At 44.1% G+C, this 15,803-nt stretch overlaps 2 protein-coding genes across 7 annotated transcripts in view; one reads left to right on the forward strand and one right to left on the reverse strand.

Moving 5' to 3' along the window:
- Window positions 1–12,782, forward strand: part of ATG4A (autophagy related 4A cysteine peptidase) — a 72,863-nt gene extending 60,081 nt beyond the window's left edge. For 4 of the 5 annotated variants that reach the window (XM_028841766.2, XM_077987731.1, XM_077987729.1 and 1 more), the window contains exons 10-13: window positions 7,957–8,102; window positions 9,609–9,665; window positions 11,092–11,200; window positions 11,754–12,782. In XM_028841766.2, coding sequence (XP_028697599.1) covers window positions 7,957–8,102; window positions 9,609–9,665; window positions 11,092–11,200; window positions 11,754–11,824 — 383 coding nt within the window. In that variant the 3' untranslated portion in view covers window positions 11,825–12,782. The remainder of the gene's footprint in view (window positions 1–7,956; window positions 8,103–9,608; window positions 9,666–11,091; window positions 11,201–11,753) is intronic. The other variant, NM_001261491.1, reaches the window with a different exon arrangement.
- Window positions 12,783–13,697: 915 nt separating this feature from the next.
- COL4A6 (collagen type IV alpha 6 chain) overlaps window positions 13,698–15,803 on the reverse strand; it is a 293,152-nt gene continuing 291,046 nt past the window's right edge. For both annotated transcript variants that reach the window (XM_001098448.5, XM_077988271.1), the window contains one exon: window positions 13,698–15,340. In XM_001098448.5, the coding sequence (XP_001098448.2) occupies window positions 15,080–15,340 (261 nt within the window). In that variant the 3' untranslated portion in view covers window positions 13,698–15,079. The remainder of the gene's footprint in view (window positions 15,341–15,803) is intronic.

Below are 15,803 nucleotides of genomic sequence, written 5' to 3' on the forward strand. Positions count from 1 at the left end.
GTCTATACCAAACATACAAAAAATTAGCTGGATGTGGTGGTGTACGCCTATAGACTCAGCTACTTGGGAGGCTGAGATGGGGATTACTTCCAAGCAGATTGCTTGAGCCCAGGAGGTCAAGGCTGCAGTGAGCCAAGATAGTGCCACTGCACTCCAGCCTGGGTGACAGATCGTATTAGTCAGGGTTCTCTAGAGGGCCAGAACTAATGGAATATATATACATATATATGTGTATATATATGTGTGTGTGTCTGTGTATGTAACATACACACACAGACACACACACACACACACACACACATATATATAAATATAAAAATATATATAAAGGGGAGTTTATTAAGTATTAACTCATATGATCACAAAGTCCCACAATAGGCCGTCTGTAGGCTGAGGAGCAAGGACAGCCAGTCTGACTTCCAAAACTGAAGAACTTGGAGTCTGATGTTTGAGGGCAGGAAACATCCAGCATGGAGAAAGATGTAGGCTGGGAGGCTAGGCCCATCTCTGTTTTTCACATTTTTCTGCCTGCCGCCCTGGCAGCTGGTTAGATTGTGCCCACCTGATTAAGAGTGGGTCTGCCTTCCCCAGCCCACTGACTCAAATGTTAATCTGCTTTGGCAACACCCTCACAGACACACCCAGGATCAGTACTTTGTCTCCTTCAATCCAATCAAGTGGACACTCAGTATTAACCATCACAAGTCCACCCCTTGTCAACTGGTACACATATACATCTCCTGAGATCATACATCATCTTCAAATAAAGACAATAATAAGGTCATAATTTGTCTAACATAATACAACTATCCTTCGTACAACTGGACACGCACCAATCCCCAACCCAAATACTATTACGTAAACTTAACAATACTTAAATGCTGATGTGAAGTCAATAAATCTTATGTCACATGATAAAGGAGAAAGGATATAAAATGAGAATATCTTCTGAGTACAAGTGTATATATGCGCAAACATGTTTTTAACAAAAGAAGGAGGAAATATTCATGACAATTGCAGTCCTCGTTTCTGTAGCTGGTCACATGGTTGTAGCTAGTATTGATGACTACCTTCTTTTACTACCCATTCTGTATTCCCTTTGCCTTCAATAAACACTTCAGCAGGTCATGGTTTTTTTTCCTGGTGGAGTGACCCAAACCTTCATTCCTGAAGGGTCTGGGCCATTTGTAGTCCTGCCTGGATTGGGCTGTTGTAGTTTCCCATTGACCTTAATCACAGGGCATGGTAATACTAAGAGACACCCAAATGGATCTCCTGTATTCCATGCATACTTTTTCTTACCTCCATTGTGGGGCAGTAGACTGATTTCATCTTGATAGTCCGAGTCAGTCACCCCAGCCAACACTGTAACTCCCTTATTAGCCTGTTGATGTAAAGGTAAGAGGAGCCCAAAGTATCCACGTGGCAATCTTAACTTCTGATTTAATGGAATCGTTGTGTCTCCTGGTGGCAGCATTTCTTCCTCTGGGACTAAGACCTCTAGGCCAGCAGAACTTAATGTCAGGGGAACAGGAAGAAAAAATTTTGCTAGTGGATCACTAGGGCCGATGGTGAGTGGTGCCACTTCCACTTCCACCCCTTGATTCCTGGACCTGTGAATCCCGGCTATGAGAGAAAGAGTACCATATATTGAATGCCAATTCAGAGCTTACACAGCCTTCTGGAAAACTTTGCCCCAGCCCTACAAAGTATTGTCACCTAGTTGGCATTGTAATTGTAACTTCAAAATGAAATTCCACCATTCTATCAATCCAGCTGCTTCAGGCTGATGGGAAGCATGGTAAGACCAGTGAATTCCATGAGAATGAGCCCACTGCCACACTTTCTTAGGCATAAAGTGAGTGCCTTGGTCAGAGTCTGTTTGGAATACCATGATGTTGGATAAGGCTGATGGGGAACATGGTAAGACCAGTGAATTCCATGAGAATGAGCCCACTGCCACACTTTCTTAGCCATAAAGTGAGTACCTTGGTCAGAGCTGTGTGGAATACCATGATGGTGGATAAGGCATTCTGTGAGTCCATGGATGGGAGTCTTGGCAGAAGCATTGCGTACAGGATAGGTAAATCCATATGTAGACTAAATGTTTATTCCAGTGAGAATAAATCTCTGCCCTTTCCATTCTGGAAGAAGCCCAATATAATCAACCTGCCACCAGATAGCTGGCTGATCACCCCGAGGAATGGTGCCATATTGAGGGCTCCATGTTGGTCTCTGCTGCTGGCAAATTGGGCACTCAGCAGCGGCCGTAGCCAGGTCAACCTTGGTGAGTGGAAGTCCATGTTGCTGAACCCATGTGTAACCTCCATCCCTGCCACCATGGCCACTTTGTTCATGGGCCCATTGGGTGACGACACGGGTAGCTGGGGAAAGAGGCTGAGTGGTGTCCACAGAATGGGTCATCCTATCTACTTGATTATTAAAATTCTCCTCTGCTGAGGTCATTCATTGGTGAGTACTCACATGGCATACAAATATCTTCACAGTTTTTGACCACTCAGAGAGGTCCATCCACATATCTCTTCCCCAAATTTGGTATCAATTTCCCAATCATGCTTCCTCCAAGTCCCTGACCATCCAGTCAAACCATTGACTATAGCCCATGAATTAGTATATAATCGCACATGTGGCCGTTTCTCCTTCCATGCAAAGTGCACAATCAGGTGCACTGCTCAAAGTTATGCCCACTGGAAAGATTTCCCTTCAATGGGCCAGAGTAACACACCCAAATGAGAAATGTGTTGCCTCCAAAATCCAAATAGGCCCAGCAGGCATTGTGTCTCTTTCTTGGTTGCAGGAGGGGCCAATTGCAGCAATTTTTCCTTCACCTTAGAAAGAATATCTTGACAGGCCCCACACCACTGGACCCCTAGAAACTTTACTGAGGTAGAAGGTCCCTGAATTTTAGTCAGATTTATTTATCCCAACTTCTGGGAAATAAATTATTGGCAAATGTCTTACCAATAAGTCCAGTGTGTTTGCTACTTGTTGCTCACTGGATCCAGTCAGCATAATGTCATCAATGTAATGGACCAATGTGGAAGTGAAAAGCAATCAAGGTCTCTCCAAATAAGATTATGACACAAAGACAAAGAGTTCATATGCCCCTGAGGTAGGACAGTAAAGATATATTGCTGGCCTTGCCAGCTGAAGGCAAATTGCTTCTGGTGGGCCTTATGGACAGGAATGGAGAAAAAGGCATTTGCTAAGTCAATGGCTGCATACCAGGTACCAGGAGATGCGTTAATTTGCTCGAGCAATGAAGCTACATCTGGTACAGCAGCTGCAATTGGAGTCACCACTTGGTTAAGCTTACAGTAATCCACTGTCATTCTCCAAGATCCATCTGTCTTCTGCACAGGCCAAATGACAGAGTTGAACTGGGATGTGGTGGGAATCACCACCTCTGTGTCTTTCAGGTCCTTGATGGTGGCACTAATCTCTGCACTCCCTCAAGGGATGCAATATTGTTTTTGATTTACTGTTTTCCTAGGTAGAGGAAGCTCTAATGGCTTCCATTTGACCTTTCTCACCGTAATAGCCCTCACCCTACCAGTCAGGGAGCCAATGTAGGGGTTCTGCCAGCTGCTAAGTATGTCTATGCCAATTATGCATTCTGACACTGGGGAAATGACCATGGGATGAGTCTGGGGACCCACTGGGCCCATTGTAAGTCACACCTGAGCTAAAACACCATTGATTACCTGACCTCCATAAGCCCCTACTTTAACTGGAGGACCACAATGATGTTTTGGGTTCCCTGGAATCAGTGTCAGCTCAGAGCCAGTGTCCAGTAGGCCCCGAAATATCTGATCATTTCTCTTTTCCCATTGCACAGTTACCCTGCTAAAAGGCTGGAGGTCTCCTTGGGGAAGGATGGGAGAACGATTCACTGCATAAATTGTCAGTAATATAGTGAGGTCCTTCCTCAAGGGGACCTGGCCTCCCCTTCATTCAGGGGGTTCTGGGTCTGTAAACTGGCTCAAGTCTGGAAATTGATGGATGGGCTGTGAGTCTCTGTTTTTGTAATTCAAATTAGTCTTTTGTGCATTTGACCTAGAAGTTTTCTGCTTATATAAATTAAGTAGGAATGCAGTAGGCTTCCTATCAATTTCACTTCTAGGAACACCATGATTAATTAGCCAATGCCAGAGCTCTACACGAGTCAGACTGTTCTGATTGCAGTAGTCTGAAAGCAATAGTCAGACTATTGCTTTGACTCTGCTGTCAATTACGGTAGCTACGCCCACCTTGCCTTTGATGGTTGAGTGCTGCCACTTGGCCCCTGCCACCTCAGGATCCAATTATTCCCATTATATTTAAATTTTGTAGTTGAGTGACTGCAGTTCCCACTGTTAGATCTGACATACAGAGAAGAGCAATTATAGTACTCTTCGAAGATGCAGGCGCTGCCCTCACAAATCTATTTTGCAAGGCATTGGTCAAGGGTATATCTTCTGGACTCTCCCAGCTGGGGTGAATAGGTCTGAAGTGACTAATCCACTCCACCATCCCAATCTCCCTAAGCCTTTGGATCCCTTCCTCTACATAAAACTAAGGGAGATCAGGCATTTTCATCTCGCTTACAGTGGACCATCTTTTAATCCATATTTCAGCTAACCAAGCAGATAAGCTATTTAGAACCTTTTTTAACTCCCCGAGCTGCAACATTAAATGCAGTTTCTAACATAGTGGGCCCAAATCAATAAATAGCCTGATCCAACTCTGTGTTCCTTCCACCATTATCCCAGACCCTTAATATCCGTGCCCATGCCTGTTCTCCAGGTTTCTGTTTATATAAATTAGAAAACTCAAGCAGTTCTTTTTGAGTATAGTGCACCTCCTCATGGGTCACACTCTCAATCTCACCTCCAGGAGCCCACCAGGACTTTAGTCTAAAGTCTGGAAGCAAACAGAGGTGTTGGGGGTGGCTCCTGAGGAGAATCCACATTATCTTGCCTGGCAACTGCCTCAGGGGAGGCCATCACTGTTGCTTCAGGCAGCGCAGGGTTTATCTCCTCAGACAAAGGTGGAAAGGCTGATGACAGCATGGGTCAGGGAGGGGATGTTGCCACTACTGGAGATGGGAAGCTGTTTCTTCTGGCAAAAAAAGTTCATCAGAGTTTACAAACTCAGTGTCCCCAGCTTCATCAGGGTCCACCCACACATTCCCATTCCAAGTTGCAGGGTCCCATTCTTTTCCAATCAATGCCCTCACTTTAACAGTAGACACCTGGCGAGGCTGTGCATGCATCTTTTGTTGCAGGCCAGCCACTCGCATGATAAGAGCTTGTGTCTGTTTTTCCACAATTTCAGCTCTTTCTCTACAGGAGATAAGACTCTCACTTAGGGCAATCTTAGCAGATTTTAGGTTGAATATCTGCTTCTGAAGCCTGGAGTTAGAATCCCTGAGTTCATTTTCTTTCATCACTTTGTCCACTGAACTTAGGAGCAACCAACCAGCTTCATTATGTTCCTTGGCTTTCCACGTATGGTCAATTGTATTTTGTATAGTCACTGAACTCCTTGCCTCTCATGAGCGATGATTCAGGTGTGTCAAATGCATTATTTTGCATAACTATCTAAACAGTCCACACCAAGGACTATCAGTATTCCCTATACTATTAGAAGTAGAGTCCTTAGCATTTTTGGGTCTAATCATATTAAGTAGCCAACTCCAGAAACCCCAAAACCAATGAAAGAACTCCATCCTAATATTCTGTTCCTCTAGAACAACTCCTGGTACCAAAATCTGTATCAGTCAGGATTCTCTAGAGGGACAGAACTAATGGAATATATATATATACACACACCATTTATATAATATATATATTCCATTTATATAATACTGTGTATATATATACATATATGAGTTTATTAAGTATTAACTCACATGATCACAAGGTCCCACAATAGACCATCTGCAGGCTGAGGAGGAAGGACAGCCAGTCTGAGTTCTAAAACTGAAGAACTTGGAGTCCAATGTTTGAGGGCAGGAAGCATCCAGCATGGGAGAAAGATGTAGGCTAGGAGGCTAGGGCCGTCTCTCTTTTTCACATTTTTCTGCCTGCCACCCTGGCATCTGGTTAGATTGTGCCCACCCAGATTAAGGACGGGTCTGCCTTTCCCAACCCACTGACTCAAATGTTAATCTCCTTTGGCAACACCCTTGCAGACACACCTGGGATCAATACTTTGCATCCTTCAATCCAGTCAAGTTGATACTCAGTATTAACCAGCACACAGAGGGGAGACCCTGTCTCAAAAAAAAAAAAAAAAAGACGCGGCTCGTAAAGCTCCACTCCATGCACATCCACACACACAGACATACCACCCATGGGAAAAGGTCCAAGTCAGAGTCAGAGAAGATGTTATTATTCCCAACACCTTAACTCCAAACATCCCAGCAGATGACTCAGTTCTAAACCTGTTTTGGCTTTCTATTTTCTTGCCTACAACTTCCTTTCCCTCAGACCTTTCTGTGGTCTTGGGTAGGCTTCCTTCTAGCCATCTTGGTTGCTCTTTAGTGTAATCTGTGGCTTTTTCGATATCACTGATCTTGCCTACCTGTGGTCTAGGGGAAAAATATCTACCTTGACTTTCATAAAGCAAATCATATGGGGGGATTGATTTCTATATACTCTTAACCATACATTTGTAGGGAAATACTGTTGATTTGCAGTAAAATAATTCTCTGGCCACTTTCTATTTGTGTTGTGTTTTAAGCATTTCACAGAGGTGAAATCTTCTGGTCCTTGTAATATACCATGAGGTAAGTAGAACAGGCCCAATGACCCTAGTTTAAAAACAAGAAAATTAAGACAGAGTGAATTAAGTGGTTTGTCCTTGGCTTATGATAGAAAAATGTTAAACCTTTCAAGAGACTTCAGAAACAAACATATTCTTTGCCAACAGAAACATGTGGATGTGCCCAACACAATCCTGGATACCATTTCGGAGGGAGTCTTTGGGGCATCCTTCCCTACCCCAGTCTTTGGCAGCAGGTAGATCTCTCCTTGCTCGCCTGATGTAGCCGAGCATACAGAGAACCAGATGGCCTTCAGGCCCCAACAGCGAGGCTGGGGTACCTCGTAGGCACTTTTGCCTCCTCAGCCTGTGGCTGATGAACAGTAGAGGGACCCTCGGCCCTTTGAATATCAGGTCAAAGCAGAAATTTTATTATCCTAAACTCCTTCCATGTCATTTTGGGCCTAGGCTTTTTCAATTTAATGAAGCATAGACTATATCTCTTGTGTCAAGGTCAGTCATCTCAAAGTGCATTTTCCAAGTGAGCGGTATCTGTACTGATGTTAATGTGACGAAGGCAGTGCTTTCTAACAGAAACTTACTAACTTGCTAATAAGTACTAGCTTGCTAGCTAATCAGGACCCGAAGTCAGCTCACTGGTTTCTCATCCATAAAGAGTCAGCATTCCCATTCCATAAAAAGTCAGCATTCCTTTTGAAGGTCAGGACCTCCTCCCTTACCAGAGGTGCTCTCTGAGCGTGGGGCTAAGAACCAGCGGTCTAGCCTGAGATGCTTTCCAATGTCAAAAGAGGCAGAAAGCTCCCTGATGGTACCTGGGCCCGTGACCTGGTGACCCCACCTACCACCTCTTTGTTACTGCTGCTCACAGAGCCTGCCATGCCATCTGTGGTCTCTCATTCCCACATTTTCTCAAACCTGTCACTTTCCATTTCGGACTTGGACTTTGAGGAGATGTAAATGGTAGGGCACGTCTTCTCATTGAATGATCAGATTTGGGCGCAAGTGGCTTCCTTTAATCATGCTCACCCTGGCTTCAGGCTTTCTGTCATTCCATTCTCATTGTCACCAAGGGAGGGGTTAAGAGAACCAGAGTGCCTTCTCCCAACGACAGCAGTGGGGCCAGGACCGGTAGTCCTTTGAAGGTTAAGCATATCTCCTTCAAAACAGGTGATGAGCTCATCTTCTTGGACCCTCACACAACCCAGACCTTTGTCGACACTGAAGAGAATGGAACGGTTAATGACCAGACTTTCCATTGCCTGCAGTCCCCACAGCGAATGAACATCCTGAACCTGGATCCTTCAGTTGCACTGGTGGGTATTCGTAGGTTGAGTGGGCCAGGGGATACGATGTGTACAGATTGGTTCCCTGGGAGTTATCCAGATTGCTAGGTAGGGAGGCAAGAGTATGTTTGCTCACTATCTGCATTAGAGGCAGTAGAGTATAGTGGGGAAGGAATGGACCCTGAAGCCAAACTGCTCCAGTTGGAATCTTGGCTCTGCCTCTTACTAACTGTATTAGTCTGTTCTCCCACTGCTAATAAAGACATACCTGAGCCTGGGTAATTTATAAAGGAAAGACGTTTAGTTGACTCACGGTTCCACATGGCTGGGGAGGCCTCCCAATCATGGTGGAAGATGAAGGAAGAGCAAAGGGGTGTCTTACATGGTGGCAGGCAAGAGAGCTTATGCAGGGAAACTCCCATTTATAAAACCATCAGATCTCATGAGCCTTATTCACTACCACAAGGACGGTATGGGGGAAACCACCCCCATGATTCAGTTATCTCTACCTGGTCCCACCCTTGACACATGGGGATTATTACAATTCAAGATGAGATTTGGGTGAGGACACAGCCAAACCATATCACTGACTACGCACTTAGGAGGAGTGAATCTTTCTGAGCCTCGGTCTTCTCATCTCTAACATGAGGAAAACAATAGTTCCTTCCTTATGGGACTGTATGAGGTGCAGTGCATGTAAGGCACTTAGCACTGGGCCTGGCACATTGTAAGCATTCTGTAAATGTTAATTATCATCATCTTTCCCCCGTTTCCTTCTTGTCCTCAAATTATTGCTACCCAGGCACAGGGAGGAAGATGGGATATCACTAGGGAGAGATAAGGGAGCAAGATGCCCTGGGTGCACACAATCTAGGAAGCTGCAGGGTTTTCCGCCAGAAGTATGATTGGTGTCTACACACACTGAAGGGGCATCTGCCTGTGAAGTAGCCAGTGGTTCTGAGGCCTGTCTGCATCCTCTCCTCCAGTTTAATCCGATTGTCAGTATACCAGTGACCAAGAGCTGCGAGTCCTCCTCTTGTGAACCATTCTTTCACTACTCTGGGATGGCTTTGAGGTTGAGAAAGCGCAGACTGGTGGTTCACTCTATTCTCATAGATAACTTCCTGAAAGTCAATGCCAGCTTCTTAAGTATTGCCTCTAGCTAAAAGTACTATTTGGCTTTTGTTTGTTGGCTTAATTGAATGTTCTTTGGAGATGTGTATTTTTGTACACTGAAAGTAATGGAATTAACCCTACACTTTGAAGATGATCTTCAAGTTAAAATATCTCACAGCATGAGGAAAGAGGGAAAGGGACAGAGAGCAAGGGTGAGAATGAGATCAAGACTTGAGAGAGTAATGTGTATGTCTGGGTAAGGGAATGAGTTAGGAGAGAGAGAAGCCCAGGCAGTCTTCCTCCTTTATTGCTGGGAAGTCACATCCACAGAGACTGGCCCACATCCTAATTCTGGGCCAACAGCTCCATTGTGCAATACCAAGGATAATTCTAAGTTGTGTTCTTTTGCTTTTCCCTAAGGGATTTTTCTGCAAAGAAGAAAAAGACTTTGATAACTGGTGTAGCCTTGTTCAGAAGGTAAAGCTATATGTTTTTCTTAGTCTGAAAATGAAGTCACTCAATTTTATTCCTTTTCAAGATTGTTTTTCATAGTAAAAAAAAAATCCTACTCTGATACGACTTTACTGCAAGAGAAAGAAACTAAGGCAACAAAGAAACTATTAAGGTGTGGGGAATTGTGCATAACTTTGGGGGAACTGAACAAAAATTTTGGTTTGAAGTATCCTTAGCATGTCAAGGGAGTGATATTTTTGGTGATGAAACTTAATGTTTTATCTCATTAATAGAGAATTATTTTCTAAAGGCAATACTTACATTTTAGAATGCAGCAAAGCTGTATTTATGTCACATTTAAAGGTGGAATGAGAATTTTCTGGTAAGACTATGCCTTTTATTTTATTTTATTTTATTATTTTTTGAGACAACGTCTCGCTCTGTCACCCAGGCTGGAGTGTGGTGGCGGGATCTGGGCGCATGGCAACCTCCGTCTCCCAGGTTCAAGCGATTCTCCTCCCTCAGCCTCCCGAGTAGCTGGGATTACAGGCGCCTACCACCACACCCAGCTAATTTTTTTTTTTTTTTGAGACAAAGTCTCGCTCTGTCACCCAGGCTAGAGTGCAGTGGCATGATCTCCGCTCACTGCAAGCTCCACCTCCCAGGTTCACGCCATTCTCCTGCCTCAGCCTCTGGAGTAGCTGGGACTACAGGCACCCGCCACCACACCCGGCTAATTTTTTGTATTTTTAGTAAAGACGGGGTTTCACTATGTTTGCTAGGATGATCTCGATCTCCTGACCTTGTGATCTGCCCGCCTCGGCCTCCCAAAGTGCTGGGGTTACAAGTGTGAGCCACCGCGCCCGGCCTAATTTTTGTATTTTTAGTTGAGACAGGGTTTCACCACATTGGCCAGGTTGGTCTCAAACTCCTGACCACAGGTGATCTGCCCACCTCAGCCTTCCAAAGTGCTGGGATTACAGGCATGAGCCACCGTGCCCAGCTAAGACTATGCCATTTAAATTAGGATATATACCATACATGTTGGACTGCCACTGAAACCATACCAATATGTAGCAATAGTCTCTTGGGACAGATTTAATTTGACTAACTGACATTTCTTTGGAGCCAATGCTTCAGGAACATCTCACCCCTAAAGTGAGCTGGACCCATGCATCTGGCACAGGAACTATGCCTCATGATGGAGAATAGGCAGTGAGTGCTGGCCTTCATCAGATACTCCCCGCAATGTCCTTCCTTCCTGGCCAAACAGTATCTAGAATTGAAGATGGCTGGGTCTTCCGATGGTTCAAGTAGAGGATGCATGTATTTTCTAGGCCCCTATTTTCACCTGGCAACCAGCAGACCACTGTCTCAGGATTTGGGGTCAAAGATTGCCAATTAGAAATGTGACTCTGCAGTATTTAAAACTGTTTCGGTATCTCCCCAGGAAATTCTGAAGGAGAATTTAAGGATGTTTGAATTAGTTCAGAAACATCCATCACACTGGCCTCCCTTTGTACCTCCAGCCAAGCCAGAAGTGACAACCACTGGGGCAGGTAAGCTGTTGTTCAGTGGCTCTCAGCTAGAAGACCCATGTATAGCAATTGTTTTATGAGAAAGAAGGAATTGTGGCCCATGCTTTCTGTGGACAGTAAAATTTCTACTTAGCTGGAGTGATCAAAAAATGGTGCTTCCGATTATTTTAATCTTCAGATGAGCTGATATTTACCAATTTCAAAGAATGATAAAAGAAGAAAATGAGCTCGTTGCAAAAGTTCCATGCAAAATCAAGATGACTGGATTGCTTTTTCAGGGTCTGGTTCAGGATAGCAAATTGAGGCCATCGATAATTCAAAGGTATCTTGAAGGGCTTGCAGAGCCTTGGCCACATCACCGTCGTTAGGTTTATTTAACAAGTCTGGCTATTTTGAGTCTTTATAGAGAATTCTAATACTTGGCAGTAGTTCTAATTGTAAGTCTCCTCCACACAAGTCTTTCTTTAGTAAAGCAATTAAAAATGCATAGTCTTAACTACTGAGTAATGTATTGATTGACCACTTCAACCCAAGTGTCAAGCTTTTCTTCTTACTCATTTCCATATTCTGATAGAATTCATTGACTCTACTGAGCAACTGGAGGAGTTTGATCTGGAGGAAGATTTTGAGATTCTGAGTGTGTAGAATCCTGGGAACTCAACTTGAAGGTCTGTCTTCCATCTGGCACCATAAAAACATGAACTTATTACAGAAAACTTTTCTAGTCAACAAGTGCCTATATGCCAATAGCATACAAACTCAATAGCAATCATGACTGAGCCAATCACTGTTTCTCAGAAAAACAAGACAAAACAAATGACAGTAACCCTTCCCTGGAAAGAAATAGAACAATCATGGAGCCTAGGAGCAGACAGATGAGAAGGAGTTCATTGCTTCCCAGCTTGTCTTACATGGCTACAGCAAGTCTTCAGCTGCTGCAATGAGGAAATGGACATCTAGAAGACAGGCAGCAACTCTCAGCTTGCTTCAAGCACCAGCAGATAAAAGATGGTTAAGCTGTTCTTCTTCATCCTTTCAGATGTGACCTCTTTGGGACTAAATACTAAGAAGCAATCTGTTCTCTTGCTCAAATAATAAAGTGACTGAATCAGGGAGGAAAAGGTTCTTGTTAAATTATTTGATTGTGTAGTTTAAGTAATTATAATTTATATCAAAATGTTTGTCAAAGAAACGATGTCAAATGTACACTGCTAGAGCTCCCTCCTATTTGCGGGAATCTTACTATTTAATGGGTCACTGTCCCCATTCTTACTGATACTTTTGTCAGATGTCACCCTGTCCTTAAATCATGATCACTTAAATCAGGGGTCAGCAAACTTTTTCTGTAAAGGGCCAGACGGTAAATATTTTGGGCTTTGCAGGCCATGTGGCCTTTGTTACATCTACTCAACTCTGCTGTTGACATGCAAAAGCAGTGATAGACAATATGCACGTAAATGAGTGTGGCTGTAATCCAAGAAAACTTTATTTACAAAAACAGGTGGAGGGCTGGGTTTGGCCTGCAGGCTGTAGCTTGCCAATCAGCGACTTAAATTGTTGATTTTTGTTTGGTAAATTAAAAATAAATTGTGTTTGAAGTATACCCTACTTGGTTGACAGCCATATTTAGAATTGTTCATGTGGTAAATTACACACTTAATCTGTGCATCATATACAATTCCAAACCATTTGAGGAATAGCAACGTAATAGGTTTTAAAGCATGTATTCATCAAATTAGCTTTGCTAACCACTTTCCTGTGAGGATGAACCTCAAGCCCCAGCCATATCTTCCCATTTTCCTTTCCTTGCTCCCTTAACTTGCCTGCATTTCACCCCAATCCTTAATCAAGTCCTGAGGAAGGCCAACAACTGGAAGCTAGCACCAAACCAATTCACTTGTTTCCTTAGATTCCAAGTTTTTCTTTTTTCCCCAGTATATTCCAATGGTTCAAAATTCAAAAGATATAAAATTATATTCAGTGACTTGACTCTCTCTCTGATAGGTCAGTTCCTCCCTTGAAAATTCCCAATGGTATTAACTTCTTGTTTATCCTCCCAGAGGATGTATTTTATGCATATATAAATATATGCACACACACACACAGAACTCGGATTTGTTTTTAATGACTCCAACATTCTCTTTTATTTTATCTACAAATGATCCTAAGGCTGCAGAAGTATGAAAATGCCTTTCTTGAACTCTTTTTTTAATTCAAAAAATTTATTTATTTTTATCAACCTACATCATGCTTTGATATGTTGAACTCTAGCATGTGACAGGGATAAAAGCAGGCATAGGCTTATCTTGAAGCAGCTAATGGGTTTGTTGACCGTTAGAGGACTGTTTCAGCCCTTTGACTTTGATCATCTTCTAATTTTTTCCTGCCTCAGTGTTTTTTTATAGAGTTCGACTTGGCAGTAACAGAAATCTCTCAGGCTCTGAGAGGGACTCATAAATTGCAGTGAGATGGACATTAGAAAAGTTTTCATAAAAGAGCATCAATAAAGAGTCACATGTTCCGATTTCATTTATTTTATTTGCTATGTACAAAACTGACATCATGCTTATTACTCAGGAGGTGAAGATAATAATAATTCAGATTATGCTGATTATGCTTTGTCTGTATTGGCACAGTGTATATAATACTTAAGGAAACAGAATCACCTGGAAGAAATTGCCTCATGTCAACATAGCTAAGAGTGTTCTGGGAAACTGGTAATTAAAGAAAATGGCTAAAACAAATTCCCCCAAACAGAATACAGTGTACTGCATAGCCAATTCAGGCTTGCTTCAGGTCTGCTAACTGCTCAAGAGAAGAGTGTGCTAGATTTTTATGAGGTTTAAAAAAACATATTAAAATAGTTTAATAGGCTACCTGTGAAAGAGCAATTGGGCAACCATTTAGCAGAAAGTCTTTAACATCCTCAGAATATAAGGAAACCAACACTGTGCACCTTCAATTTGCCACATTGCACACATCTGGATGGCATTTGGAGTAAACAGGGACTTCTGAGAAACTGGGATGTGGGATTTACCTTTGTGTTCCTGGAGTCAAAAGCAAAATTCACACATCCTTACCCACCCACACCTCTACTCCTGGCCCAGGAAAAAAGGCTGTCATTCTCATTCCCTTTGATAGGCTTGGCCACATTTGTTGCATCCTCTGCTCTACTTTGGACCAGGCCAAGTCCTCTGTCTCTGGCTGGAGGGGGAGCCGGCAAGGAGGAAACGGTTTGTCTAGGACCATATGCCATTAATGACCACCACCCCCAACCCAGCAGCTGGACTTCAAGCCTCCCTAAGCCATATGGGGCCCAGTCTTGTTCATTCTAGAGAGAGCTAAAGCTCACCCTGGGCTACTGGGTAGCACCTCATTTCAATTCTCTTGCCTGCCTAGACACAGTGGGCCTCCTTGAACAGTGAGGACTTGCCCTGTACAGACTTGAGCCATCCATGAATATTCGCTTAGATAATTTAAGTGTGGAAACACTGGGTTCTGGTTGAAGCCAAATAATGTGTGCTGACCTCTGTACATGAAGAAATGACTGATTAGCGATTAGGGAGAGCTTTTCGATCAAGACAGTGAGGAGAAAGCGAGCAGTGGTGGCCCATCAAATCTTTCTGAGGTAGCCATGAATAGTCACACAATCATCCAAATCAAACAGTAGCACCAGCTTGACGGAAACGGGACAGCAGATCTCAGCAGGGTGGGCTCATCTCTCTGGACCCGAGGGCTGGGGTGACGAGTGTCCCGTAGTCTAGCCCAAATGAGACTCCAATGTACAACTTGACAGATAGGCAAAGGGGCTCAGGCCTTCCTTCTTCACACCATTCAGGTTTGTGAGGTGACTGTTGTGAGGGGCAGGGGAGGGCAAGGGGCAGAGTGGCAGGTGCCACCCTACAGGCTTTTCATACACACCTGGCAGCGACTGACTCGAGTGTGGAGCTGCCCAGCTTTCAGTGTTTCAGACACAGGCAACTCCCCAAACTGCTGCCTCTCCTCCACTGTGGTCAACCAGAAACTGTATTTGTTTGCAAAGTAGTGGCAGGTGCCTCGGGCACCACTGCACTCAATGAAAGGGGTGGCCCGAAAGTCCTCTAGGCAGGAGCCAGGTGAGACCAGGGACTGGCCTCCACCCTCGGCACCAGCGGCAGTGTGCTGAAACAGACAGGAGATTCGTGCGTGAGCTGTGCCTGCCAAGGGTTGGTGTGGGGAGGGAGGGGTGCTCCGCTTCTACAGGAGGCATATGAGCTTCATTCCTAAGCCCTGGTTCTTTGTCTCAGCCCCCACTTCAAGCCAGCATACCAAGAGCTGTGTTTTAGGGGCAGGGGCTGCTTGTCCTCCCTGATAGCAGCTTTCAGGGCCAAGAGTGCCCCCCTCCAAGCTCCCTAGTGCCCCCCCTAACCCATTATGTGGGCAATGACTACATGTCAAGCAGTAATTCCCAAACTGCTACTGTCCCACTGGGTTCAGAGGTGTGTTAGGTACCCCCTTGCAAAATTTCCACCGACAAATGGATCTGAGAAAGGCTGAGTGAAGGAAAATTCAATAGGCTTCTGGACTGCAGTTCTCAGAGCCCTCTCTCAACCGTGCACTGTACTCTAAGAAGGGAAAGAGGGAC

Source organism: Macaca mulatta, chromosome X (genome assembly GCF_049350105.2).
Source record: "Macaca mulatta isolate MMU2019108-1 chromosome X, T2T-MMU8v2.0, whole genome shotgun sequence".
Classification (NCBI taxonomy): Eukaryota; Metazoa; Chordata; class Mammalia; order Primates; family Cercopithecidae; genus Macaca; species Macaca mulatta.